Here is a 14,276-nt window from a genome sequence, read left to right as displayed (position 1 = left end):
CCATCATACCTATACCTGCCCATACTGAATACAACGTCCTTTGTGAATAGTGTATTGTATATTGTGTATTTTTGTCTAGCCTGAACTGACACCTTCCTACAACAGAGAGTCGGCTCCCCGATACCTCCAGTAGACAAAGAGGTGTGAGAACTCCGCCTTGACTGGCAGACTCTTTGTCTATTGGAGGAATGCTCACTTTGCTCGGGCTTTTTCACCAGCTAGGATCACTACTGTGAAGATTGACCTATTCCATGCAACGAAAATAAAAACTTAAAGGTGAAGTAAGTGGTTTATAGTGACATCTAGAGGAGAGGCTGAAATTTACAACAACGAACTGCTGGGACCTCCGCTACAAGTAAAGCGACGCTTGATTTGTTCTTTCGCGTTTGTCCTTACAGGCAGAAACATGGCGTCTCGCTGCTAACAGTGGCTATGCAACCGCGGTCCGCGACCATGTTATTTTAGATGAATTTTTGAAACACTATGAAAATGATAGAAAAACTGTTATACAGCGACTATAATATGTATAAAAAAAGTGGATTTTGGGTCATATAAACCCATAAATACTACGCAGTGTCCCTTTAAGTTCTCTATTTCATTCAGCAGCAGATGAAGACGCGGCAAACGGGTTGGAATAGGACTGAAAATGCAAAGAAGTTCCCACAAAACATTTATTATCCTTCCATCTTCTACCGCTGTATCCTCCACACGAGGGTCGCGGGAGGGTTGTTTGACGTAACAAAGTTACAGATAAAGTTTCTTCAAAACGACCAAACTAACATCCGCACCAAAAGTTACACAATGCAGCTTTAAGTTTGAAGAAAGTAAACGTCGTGCACATGCAACAAGAAGAGTTCACTGAGCGACTGATGAACGACTAACCGGATTATTGTGTCGTCGTTTTTTCTACAGCGGGAGTTCACGAGGATCAGTCGGCAACAAGGAAGCTTAAGGTTTCCCCTTAAACCTTGGATTGGAATTAGTGGAGTTGTTGAGAGAGAGTCAAGTGAGAGAACTCCATTTGAATTTCATCATATTACAAACTCTGTGCCAAAAAAGAAAAACGGCAAGCTGGAGAGCTGCCAAGTGCAGTGTAAGAGTTCTCCTGCTGAGTTTGTCAGAAGACGTGTGAGGAGGCTCTACACTACAGTTTTTTATCATTTATGTTAATATACATGTAGAAAACACAACGTTTTATTTATAATAAACGCAAGACTTTTACTTGTTGTGGACCAGTTTTAATCTCTGCACTGTCTCCAGGTGAGGAGGAGACGGCGGGAGTCATAACACCTCATCTCATAAAAGGATTCCATACAGTGAATCATTTTCATTTTCAATTTTCAAGGAGTTATAAAACTTTAATATACACGCCAGTGTGCCACAGTAGCACTTCAGTGATCCCAGGAAACTGAGGAAAAAAAAAAAAAAAAAAAAGAGATCATGTGAAGTGCCCACAGCAGCAGGAGTGACTCATGATGAGTCTGATGAGCTGGAGGCTTTGAAGGAGGCTGAGGGAGACCAGGAACATTATGGGATGAGCCATATGTCCTTGCTCAGAGATCATTTTACGGCTCCCTGATGTTCTTCCATTTGCAATTCACACCCTTCATATTGCTCATGTATAGCGTGGCGCTGATGCTGTGTTGTTGAGTGGTAAACATGGTGTCAACTAAGTTTCAAATACCCAACAAAACAAGTAAATAAATAAATAAATACAATATTTCGATGTGTTATAGTTATTATTACTTCAACTCAGTGCTAGAAACTTGTCAGAATGTCTTCCCAAAATATTGATCTTTAACATTTAGACATATGAGAGTCAACAGTGTCACATTGTTATCCAGACCAGGTCGTTTTATTGATTTAAAAGTAAAAAAGGACCATCAACATGTTAATATGTCAAGTTAGCAACTGTGTTTAGCGATCGTAGACGTGACAGTTTGTTATTTCCGGTTTAACAGGAAGTTTATTTTGAAAGTCTGTACCTGTGTTTTCGATGCAACTTAACAGCGGAAAAATACGAAGAAAACGGGATCAACGCCGGTGACAAAGTTCCATACAAAGTTCAGAGGAGGATAAATATGATAAAGATTGAGAGATAACGCATTTATAACAGTTTAAAGAATATTAGCCTCAGTCAAGTGTGGCAACAAGGTAAATATTGGTTTATGTCTGTTATTTAATGGCTAGCTATGTGAACGTTGGTGTCTGCTAGCTTACTCTGTGATGATTATTTGCCACGGAAATGCTAATGTTGTGTTTGCTAATGTCTAATTTTTTGTCTAGCTCTGACCAACAACGTCTAGCTCTGACGTTGTTGGACTTTCAAGATCAATTCAACTTTTGAATGGCTCCCACCCACCCATATGTGTATGTTATTATAGGAATGAATAATAACATAAGAGATGTAGGGAGGATGGTGGCTCCTGATTATTGTTGGACAACATTCTGTTATATTTTGTTGGCTTTTAGTCTTCTTCTGTTCTTTGTGTGGTGTTTTATTTTGTAGTATTTCCTTGTGTGTACCTTGTTACTTCCTGTCATGTGTTTCCTTTTGATTGTGTGCACCATCCTGTGTTTGTCAGTTTATTTTGTTGCCGCTGTGTGTACTTTTTTTAAAATTTGACACTTTTTTGTGACATTTTCCAATCTCCATTTGGATCCTCAGTTTTTTTGTAAAAATTTAAGACATGACAGGTGACTTAACAATCTATCTATTAATGTTCTGTCAGCAGAATGTATTACAAATGTTCCTTCCAGGCTACAAATCCTACAGTATATTCATGAAATTCGGTCCCTATCTTCTACTGCATTGCTTTGATCAACAATGAATGCATCAAATATTCATCTAGTTCAGGACAGGCATGCATTTTCCTTTTTCTAATCTTTCCACGTTTTTTAAAAAATATCTGACATTTTCTTCAACTTCTCTAATTTCTCCCATAGGAAATGGACGAAGACAGCAGATCGACGGCCAACTTTTCTCTCCTGGGAAATGAACAGAAAGTGCAGATCAATGGTAATGACGTGAGTAGTCATCATGGAATGTATATTGACGTTGCGTATTGCAGAGAATGTCAATCATATCACAACCGGTATTGGGGTAGTTTGATTTTAATTTCCATAATATGTATGAGCAATCATAAATAATTAAAATGAGTATTTACTAATTTATTTATACTGTGATATTGGTTGGATGTTTTGACCCTTGCGGATACAAAATAAATTACCACACTGACCAAACCTGTCCCTTCAGAGAAGTATATTCAGGTTCAGGTTAAAAGAGCAGGTTTAAGTTATGGATACCTTTGCCACTCAGGCTTTTATGGCACATAGAGTATTCGCTGCAAGTTTTCTTTGTATGAAGTATTCACATATTTTATCACGTGTGTGTCACAAAAGCTCACACTGAACTTGGTGCAAACTCTCTGTTATTCTTGTCTGGTGTGTGTGTATATATATATAGACAATAATTAACTGGAATTCCTTTGTTTGTTTCTTCTGTCTGGACTCGGCTGAACACTCTTTGCATGCTAATCAAGCGAGTCGTGGCCACCTTACACGCGGTAAACAGCTACTGCAAATAGATCTAGCACATAGAATGTTTAAAACAATAAATGCTTATGGGTAATGTCTTCATTTTAATAGTCTTCTGAAACACCTGAAAACTTTTGAGAAGATCTTTATAGGCAGAGTTTTGCACTGGGTAATAAAATAAAAGTACTGCATTGAAGAGTGTGTAGATAATAGGTGTATCTGGAGTGTGTCGGTACATTATGTGCTGGCATTCATTTTAGCAAAATCACTCTAAATCCCCAGTCAACTTTGATATAAGCTCATCTGCCTTTTACATAACAAACACTGCTGCTGCTGCTGCTATCATGCTGTGAACCACATTAATTGCTTTTCACTTTGCCGTGTTTGTCGGCACCGGCAGGCAGGAGTGGCTCCGTGTTGAAGTCACTTTGCAGTTTTTTGGTTTTTTTTGCATAACAACACTGTGTTCACCGCCGCAGGGAAACAGGCGGCAGGAACACAGTGAGTGCTAGAAAATACTGAAGACTTTTCACTGATATTAACTTTTAGGTTTTTGGCAGGTTTGTTTGGAAATGTATGCACACACAGGGCTGCAAAGGTATTCATTGTTTTATATCCATTGTTAGAATACCTGGAAAAATGTGTTAACCATAACCAGTTAATGCCTAAATCTTACCCCACACTACAGGATTTCTGTCCCAATCTGGTCCTTCCTACAATTGTCGAAGCCTCCTCTGATTTTAGGCTGATTTGAACAGATTATCTGGCCAAATTATCTTGTAGTTTGAGGGATTAATAAACTTCATTGGACACGTCAGATTGAGCAGAACCCCATGATAACCAATGAGCGCGGAAACGGTTGTTGTGTACTTCAGTTTAGAACCGTAGCTTTGTACAAACCCTGCTGATTCTGTCTTGACTTCATTCACATTAAGTATCCACTGCTTGTTGCATTTCTCTGCATCAAAACATCGCAAACATTGCTTGCAAACATATATTAGCAGCTACCTCGCTGGCAGCTGTGCCTCAGCTACACACTGTGTTTAAAAGACTGTGAGGTCGTGGGCCATGTTTTTCATTATAACATGATATTAAGTGGGGGGCTGCATGTAATCGATTGGGGGGCCACCAGTTTGAGACCCATAGTTTATATTCTGAAGTCACGTTCAATCACGTGTGAGTTTCTGTGAGATCCCAAATCTCTGGAATCTCCTCCTTGAAATCGTTTGACGAAACACCAAGGATTAAAACGTTGAAAATCGGTTACAAATTGCGTTGTGTCTGTGGTCTCTCACGTTTTTTTAAAATCAGTCAGATCAAGTCAGATTTGAAAATCCTCTCTGACTCTGACTGAACCACAATTCAAATCTTGGCCAGGTTTTGGTCTCTGTGAGGACATGTAGTCCTGACAAGGTCGGTCTTTATGCCATTTAAACGCACACACACACTCTCTCAGAGCCATAATTGACAAACAAAAAAAAGACAGAGGATGGATGGATGATACTTGCTTACTTGATGAAACAACAAACAAATTCTGAGTTGATGAGACAGCTGAACAAACACTAATGTCGGCACCACACCACGCGCCGCCATAAACGTCTTCATTTTAACTTTCCACATCCATCACGTGTTCAGCCTCTCCACTTTCAAGTTACTTTATGTGCACCGGGCGGCTCGACTAATGAACAGGCGACTGCCTCAAGACAGTGGAGTTCTGCCTCATCACACTGGGACCAAAAAAAAGGAGGAGAAGGGGAAAAATCACCTAAAAGGACTGCAGTGTGTGTGATGTAGCTCAAGGACATAATAAGGTAGATCAAAGAGAAAAAAAAGTGTGCACATTTACATACACATAGGTTCTACATAAGCATATATAGGTGAAGCTCTTTCTTTTAGTGCAGCCTAATGAAAATGTTTAATTCAGAAAAGCCTTTGAAGGTGAAAGCATTTATTCTAATGTTGCCATGGAGAGTTTCAAACTGTGCCCAATCAATAAATAAAAGGAACGCCGAGTTATGACACTAAAGTAAACTCAAAATATCTAATGATTCCCGAGACAATTTCTTGAGTTCATTTGTTAAACCTCGGAGGGCGCATGAGACAATATAAAAATATGTGAGGGGGAAGTGTGTGAGGAACAGGTCATGGCAACGCGCACGTTAGCTTTGTGCTCACCAAATATGGTTATTTGTAAAATTTTAATCCTTCATTTTGAATTTCATTGTGCTGCTGGCGTCGTACATTTATTTAATCATCTCGTTTTTATGCCTTTGGCGTTTTTAAACGCACCTCTGGGTTTGTGACAAAAAGCAATTTTCTTTTGCTACACAAGGACAATAAGGCGCCTGAATCTCGAACGTGTCCTTTCGACTGTGGATACGATCTCAAGTGCCACCGTGAGTCATGTGTGACGTCGGCGGGGGCTGACGATACGACACCTGACAAAAATCAGCTTTATATTCAATACAAAAATCGGCAACAAATCGATGATGATCAGCTCTTTTTACCTTGATCTTCAATGTCCAGGTTCTTGATCATCCACTGTACAATATCAGAACCTGAAATGAGAGGAAACACATGCGTATGAATCACTGGCATAAACGGTGCATTCGCAGTGCGAGTGAGACATTTTTGTGCACATAATAATATGTGACACTTAATTCTGCCCACCAACCCCACACATCATCACAATGCATACTCTCACCTTGCACCAAGTGGGTGGGTAATGGGCCATCCATTACCAAATATTATTTTCTGACATCCTCTCTAAGCCAGCTGTCTTTGGCTGTGCTCCATTAATGTGAATGACCGGAGAGGCACAAAGGAATAATGAAGCGACTGTTGTGTTCGTTAACGTCACAGCACGGACGGTTGCAGTTCTTTCATTTGTTAAGTCTATTATTTAGTGCATATACTGCAGTATATAAGAAATGCACGTAGCCTAGCCTTGTGATTTGAGCTGCTACTTCTCACTTGATTGATAACATTTCCCTGAGGCGTTAATGGTCTCAGTCAGGTTTGTAAATGATGTTCCCATTTAGAAGCAAATAGACGATAAAGTGCATGCCACATCTCAGTGGACAACATGGGACTGACAGCTACCGTTGTCCAATAGCTGCCTAGTTTTGGTCGGTCTCAAGGCTTCAAAATAAAAATATATATATATTCTTATATGTAGATGTTGTTTAATGGTTTGATGTCACAAACTGAAAAAATAAGATGTGAACAAGTCAGAAACCACGCTGAAAACAAGGCGGGACACAAGATATGTTCTCTGGTCACGCTGTGTGATCTTCAGCCATTCTTGAAGTTGCTGTGTACACTTGGTGATGTCTGTGAGCCAGGCCTGAGGTCCACGGTCTTCCCCCTTCTTCTCTTGTGTGGATGTGAATGAGCAGTTTTTCCAGGTCATTGTGAAGAACGGCATGGTCAAAGAAGGTCTTCTTTCTTCTGGCTATCTGCTCACGGAGCATCATCTTGGTGTCGAGTTTCTCTACCAGACTAGATCGTCCTTCTCTGGTTTGGTCATTGACTCGCATCCATATGGTGTAATAGCAAATGGTTGGTACTTTGGTTGGCTTTGGTCTTCCAGATGGTGATCATTCTTTGGATGCCGCTCTTGGCCATGGCCAGCCTTTGGGTGAACTCTTGTTTGAAGCTGCCTTTGATACTAACCCTTCTGAAACCATCCTGTCCTAACTTCTTCTTCTTCTTTTCCTTTCGGCTGCTCCTTTCAGGGGTTGCCACAGCGAATCAACCTCCACCTCCAACACCAACTAACTTCATGTCCTCTTTCACTACATCCATGTATCTTCTCTTCCTCCCGACCTCCTGCCAGACAGTTCCAACCCCAGCATCCTTCTACCAATATATTCACTATCCCTCCTCTGTACATCACCATCTCATTCTGACCTTATCTCCAAAACATCTAACATGCTGTTCCTCTGATTAACTCATTACTGATCCTATCCATCTTCATCACTCCCAAAGAGAACCTCAAACTCATCCTGTCCTAACTTCTCATTTGTGATATCTAGAAAATTCTAAAACTACGGATTGACGATCTGTCCAGGGTGTGACCCCACCTTTCGCCCTAGTTTCTCCGTACCTTAATTCCTAAAGGGTTGAATAACTGCCAGATATCGGAAGTGAAAGTTATCTTGGAAAAAGGAGGCAGAAGCAAGCACTCATTCAACATTTTTTTTGATAATTCTACAGCCATGAATTCAAAATAAATCTTGATGAGGCCTGATTATCATGACGGTCATAAGAGGGCTAATCACTGAGCCCAGATATATACGTAAATTCCTGCACTTCCTCAAGTACGTCTCCTTCCACAATTGTAATCCGGGCAAATGGTTGGCAATGTCAGAATTCATCAAAGTGTGTTATTGTGCACAAATACAAGAAGGCGTTTACCTTTCCTGCATTTGACACAAAACATTTTAAACAACTATTGCATCCGAGAATGTAACTCAATCATTTTCACATCTCAGGATAAAAACAACAGTATTCTCTGCCCCCCCCCCCCCCCCCCCATGGGCATTTTCACACCCTGCGACATGTGACTTTAGCACTTTGGCTAAATATAAAAAAAAAGAAGTTCCAAGCTATTATTGCTGTCTGTCATACTGACAGGTGAAGGTGTGCTGAGGAGACGAGAGACACACAAGAGGCGGTAAAAAAAAAAAGGTGTCAAATGGAAAATATGAGGGAATTCATGCGTTGAGACAGTCAGTTCCAGACGCTCCTTTTCTCTTTCTCTCCATCCATCTTTCTTCCTGTTTGTGTTGTGTCTCTCCATTCCTCCGTCACAGTTGGTTTTCAGAGCCTCCACAGTCGGATGACATTTCCCGTGGATTAACATTATTTATGCAGCTCCATCCTTACGTTGTCAAAGTCGACCCATTTTTTTAAAGACGACGCTTAAATGAGATGTGTGAGGTAAACGTGTAACAAGGCTGCTTTTCACAGCTGAGGGTGCACACGTGTGTGTGTGCATAATAATGTCACAATGATGTAAAACGGTCAATAAACAATAGCATCAAACATAATGATCCCATTCACGGCAAATGACTGGAGCAAATGCCAGGACACAGCAAAGGGCAACACGCGCGATAGAATCAAACACTTTAAAGTAGAGATGACGCAAAAATGTGTGACATTTAAATATATATATGTCATAAAAGCTGTAAAAAGGTTAATCCATTCAAGGACACACACCATCCGATGTAACAGTATGTGTTCAGTAGCCTGTGTGTCGCCTCAGGAGTTAGTGTAGATGAAAAGATCTGAAGATGAAAAAATAGAGAGTATTTTAACCCTTTAACACCAAGCGTATGCACAGATGACACGTTTGCACAAGTGCATTTTGCATTACTTTAGTTACACGATGGTTTGTACTATTGGAAAAATTTGCACTTCAGTATTTGCACAGTAATTATACACACTAAGAAATCGAAAGTAGGAGACTGTACCTAAAAAGGTACAAATGCTTTGTCGCTCCAGTTGTACCCTATCAGGGTACAAGCACTGTACCTTTAAAATTTGTACCTGCTTGTTTGTACCTCTAAAGATACATTTCTGAACCCCTAGTGACAAAAATGTACCTGCACACACCGAGGAAGGTACAGTGCTTGTACCCTGATAGGGTACAACTGGAGCGACAGCAAAAGGTACAGTCTCGTACTTTGATTTCTTAGTGTGTACTCGCGCTGTTGCAGGAAGCGGGCGAATCAGCGTTCATGTACAACTACAATTGTTTAAATACTATTTTATCATGCAGTAAATTGTAAATAATTGCCAGATATTGAAAGTTTTTCTTGAAAAATGGGCAAAAGCACTTAGTTACAGGACATTTTCTGGACCTTTTATGGTTAAAATAAGCAACAACAAAGTCCAGATGGACATTGTGAGTCTTAAAGGGTTGAATTTGGGTTTTCTTTCAAAAGTGAACGATTAACACCTCAGACTCATCATCGGACATTGTGTATTACTGCACTTTCTTTGTGAAATAATTCAGATTTGACCCCCGACTCATCGAGCAAGAGCAATAATGAATGAATAAATGTTTGAAAAATTTGGGTCACGACTTAATGACTCGAGATAAATGCGGGCCCTGAGGCCGGATCATTTAGGAAAAGCAATGGTGTCGCTCACTTAGCGACACAGTAACGATATACAACAATGAACTTTAGTGAACTATAACTTTAGGCATTGACAGCAAGTATTTAAGAATACTTATAATTGAATAACTTGGCTCACCAGTGAAAGCACGAATGAAACACATTTAGTTAGCGAGTCACAACAAAGAGGTGACTGAGTGGTAAGTAAGTACAGCTTTATTTAAACAACCATGATTACAATTTACTCCGATCACTTTAATTGTTTTAACAAATAAGGGGAATTAGAATGAACAGGAATTGAATGAATGTTGAAGTAGCCTGTTAAAAATGAAAAAAAAAAAAAAGAAACGAACAGATTGTGCAGCTCTGATAGTGCGAGGCGGAGGCTGTTTTCAAAGTTATTGCAAAAGCAGCATCACCCTTAGATTTTAGGAGAGTTTAGGGAACGGTGAGGGGGAGATAATCTAACGAGTAAGTGAGGAAAACAGCGTGCTTTCATGAAAGTTGTCGTTCTGTGTGATACTGAGGGGGGAGGGGGACACAACGTGTACAGCTATAAGACTGTGTCCTTGTCGCATCCTTATAGGGCAGTCGTGTGTTCGTGGGCGGAATCCAGTCGTCACTTAATGATGACGGATATCCTGATCCACTTACGTCGCACATTGACTCACGAGCTGCGTCTCAAACCAAGGACCGGATCTGGATGAGGAGGACATGGAATGTCGAGAAATGAGACGCTCAAGCTCGCGCAACTCACAGTCATGTCAACAATTCTCCTCCTCCTCCTTCTCCTAATCAATCCCGACAGGCCGTCTACGGAGAGGTTAAGTGCTGCCCTCCACAGTTCAGAGTCCTGATTTCACTCTCCGAATCAAACAAAACATCCTTAAAATATCTCAAATATTTAATTTGTCAGTGTAGTTGTAGATTTGACGTTTTTTTAACGGAGCCTCATTTATTTATTTTTTAAATATTTAATGTAATACTGAGGGAAACAGTGATGCATCAATGCAGACGCCAGCGTGTGATGCATCTCAGGCTGAGACACAAACATGGACAAATAAGATAATTCCCCTTAAGTCTCTTCACTCCTTTCAACAAATGTTGCTAACTTGGACTAATATGATTTACAAGCAACACTTATCTCTGCACAGATTTCCGATTTGGAACAACAGATATCATTTGTAAAACACTAAATAAAGCGTTATTTATACAACAGTATGAACATCATGTATGGAGGTCAACAAACTCAGGTTTCACCAGGGTAAATATACATAGTTTAATCTTGTCTTCTTGCAGATTTTTAATCCACAAATGTAGATTCTTCACAACTAATTCCAGTTTAAATAAAACAAAGAATTATTTGAAATTACTTGGTTCGACTCGGTCATTATTAAATGATAAAAAGCTTCAAAATTATGTCTTATTTTATCATAATTATGTCTTTTTATATTGCTATTATTTTAGAGTTTATTTTAGTCATTCTTTTAATGTTGCATTATTGTAATAAAGGGTTTTTATGGCAGTTGTCACACCATCTGAAAGGTGCACGCAAGGAATTCTGGGATATGTTCGTCCACTTATTATCAGCCACATTGGAAGTAGCCGACGTTTCATGTGACAACTTCCTGACAACAAATGCACACTCTTGAGGATCCAGGCTCAGGAATTGAGACACAGCTCACACTTGAAAGAAGCTGAGCGTCACATTATTTTGACACAAATCCTTGAAGGTTTCTGGCTTCATGACTGTTTTTTTCTTTTTTCTTTTTTTTTTGTAGACATGCAGAAAAGGTGTGTGTGTGTGTGTGTGTGTACTAACTGTACAGAGTACAACTGCGAAGCAGAGCCACAAACAAACACAAGCCATCTGTTGCAGCCTTGTCATCCTCCTGATCCCTGAGCTGTTTGGTAACAGTCCTGATGTGTGTGTGTGTGTGTGTGTGTGTGTGTGTGTGTGTGTGTGTGTGTGTGTGTGTGTGTGTGTGTGTGTGTGTGTGTGTGCGTGTGCGTGTGCTACATCAGAGGGAGAAAAGACAAGAGTGGGATCTGAGCTAATGTTGCTTGGCCAGGTGTAAAATCACTGATCAATACAAGGCTGCGACGGAACAGAGGGAAGGGAACAAAAGAGGGAGAGAGAGAGAGAATGGTGCATTAGCTGTTGTTTATATGCCTGAAGCGTTTGGTGTTCTTTTCTGGTTGTGACGTGACGAGCGTTGTCGACTTCTGACGCCACATTTGTACGCAGGAAAAACACCAAAGATCGAAGATTCGATTCCGATTCTTTGGGTCACGATTTGATTCAAAATCGATTCAAAATTGACACAATGCATAGTGTGTTAAGGCAAATTATGGCATCAAAACAATACAGTTTGTATAAGATAATGTGATTTTTACATAAACTGATTCCAATGATGTCATCACACAAAGGCAAACGTAAGACAATGTTAACATTTGTTCATTCAAAACAAATAAACTACCAAAAAATAACTTGCTTAAATAAAGCTAGCTTAGACTAGCTGCCCTTTTCTCTCAGAAGTTACAAAAATAAACTGTACACAAATAACACAAACTGGTGTTTTGTGTGGTTTTACAAAATAGAAACTTAAAAAAAAAAAAAACAGGATTTTTGAAGTTTATGAATCGATTCAGAAATGTGGATGATTAGAATCGCGATTGCATGCTTCACTATAGACAAACTGTAAAAATGTAAATAGGAATCAGCTACAGCATTTTAGCACAAATGTGTTGGGAACAGCTTCATACGTTCATAAAATGACTGTATCGGACTAATATTGGTATCAGTAGATAGTCAATAAGTGGTTTAGTCCCAGCCCTTTTTATTAGTAGGAGTTTGCCATATTTATGTGTACAGTAGCTTTGCAATAAAGTCTACACTGTAAAACCCCAATAAACAACAAAAACTTGTTGGTTAAAACCTTTTATTTTTTAATTTAAGGTTTAATATTATTTTATGCAAATGTAAAATGGCAATGCTGGGTCTATTTAGAATCATAATTTCCGTATTTGTACTCGCACTCATTAGTCATGTAGAAGCTTAGAAAGCCTCACAACAGTGAGTATAATGAATAATAATAATCATACAACAGTGATGTTTTCTTAGAATTTATTTGTTAAATTAAAAAAAAATACGGATAAGCACTTGATTACAAAACTCAAGTGTTCAGTCATCGTGTGAAAAAGCCTTTCTTTCTTCAGTTGTCGTCTGCTTTAGCCTTCAGATTAGACAGAGTGAGAGACCCCGTTGTGTTTGCTCAGATCACCTGATGAACGGTGTCTTCTGTGCAGTCGATGGACTCATTGATGTCAACGCCTGCATCACCGGTGACATCTGGGGCAGATCAAAATCCTTTATTCAACCAGCGAAAGCAATCATGGAGCACGATCTGTTTATTCGGTCGGCTTGGTTTGGCTGATGCTGTGTGTCCACATAATCATCATCGTCATCATCATCATCATCTGGGCATTAAAGGGGTTTTTGTTTCTCTTTGTTGACGTCACAGACGTCTTCATTCACCTTCTCAAATCAGTGTCACATCAGCCTTTTCTGTCCTGAAATGGAAAGAATAGCTGATGCAAATGAATGCTAATCCTGTCCATTCTACTCTAAGGTCACACAACACATTATTTTACTCTCTATTTCACCAAAAACACTTTAATCCCTGCGGTGAAGTGTGTTCATACCTGTCTCTGTCTCAGAATATACTGTATATCTTTATACCTTTATATGAAATAGATGCAATCTCAGATGCTGCACAGCAGGAATGTATTCATTATTCAACCATTCATATCTGGTGTCAACTGAGAATGATGCTTTAACTTGAGTAAATAATCAAAGGCATTACATTTCTATGTGGCTATGTGCACATTAGCACGCTGAAGTGAGTCATACAGTTTTTATTTTTGTTAGATCTGACTTTTCAGAACTGTCATTGCCAATTTCAATTTTTAAATTAAATCAGTGTCACCTCAGTATGTGGTCCTTGATCAGATATATACAGTATATATACACTAGTATATATATTGGTATATACACTCTTAGAAATAAGGGTTCCAAAAGGGTCCTTCTGAGGTTCTTCTTCGGGAAAGGGTTTTTTAAGGGTTCTTGGTAATACTAATGGTTCCAGTAAGAACCTTTTTGATCCAGAGGACCCTTTAAAACCCCTTTCCTGAATGAAGGGTTTTAAAAGGGTTCTTGGTGGAACCCTCCAGAAGGGTTCCATGTGGACCTACCTACCTGGAGTCAAAAAAGATTCTCCTATGAGGACAAGCCGAAGAACCTTATATGGTTCAACTTAGCACTTTTATTTCTAAGAGTGTAGTTAAGAACATGAATCATCTAATCTGTAATGAATCTTATTTGAATCAGATACAAACAATGCAGTTGTTAATCTGAAATGACCTCAGATTTGTATTTTTGGTCTACAGTGCAAGTGCAATGCCCCAACAGTATGTAATGTGATATACAGTACATCATACATGCCATAATGAAGCCATAACAACCTCAAACTCTAGTTTAATTAACACACTCATACATAATAACTGTGTTCTACATGTACATAATGTTCTGGAAATTCTGTTAATCATGAAGAA

General features: G+C 39.3%; 1 protein-coding gene across 1 annotated transcript in view; it reads right to left on the bottom strand.

The window, feature by feature from the left end:
- The window catches only part of LOC310934230 (regulator of G-protein signaling 7), a gene marked incomplete at its 3' end in the record, with an annotated part of 74,893 nt that overhangs the window by 17,506 nt on the left and 43,111 nt on the right, over positions 1-14,276 (bottom strand). Inside the window, exon 5 of the mRNA XM_083897911.1 lies at positions 6,045-6,095. Within this exon, the coding sequence (XP_083754037.1) occupies positions 6,045-6,095 (51 nt within the window). The remainder of the gene's footprint in view (positions 1-6,044; positions 6,096-14,276) is intronic.

This window comes from Microchirus variegatus, assembly GCF_963457635.1.
Source record: "Microchirus variegatus genome assembly, chromosome: 11".
Taxonomy (NCBI): domain Eukaryota; kingdom Metazoa; phylum Chordata; class Actinopteri; order Pleuronectiformes; family Soleidae; genus Microchirus; species Microchirus variegatus.
Note: the sequence above shows the minus strand (reverse complement) of the source record. Positions and strands in the feature narration are given on the sequence as shown.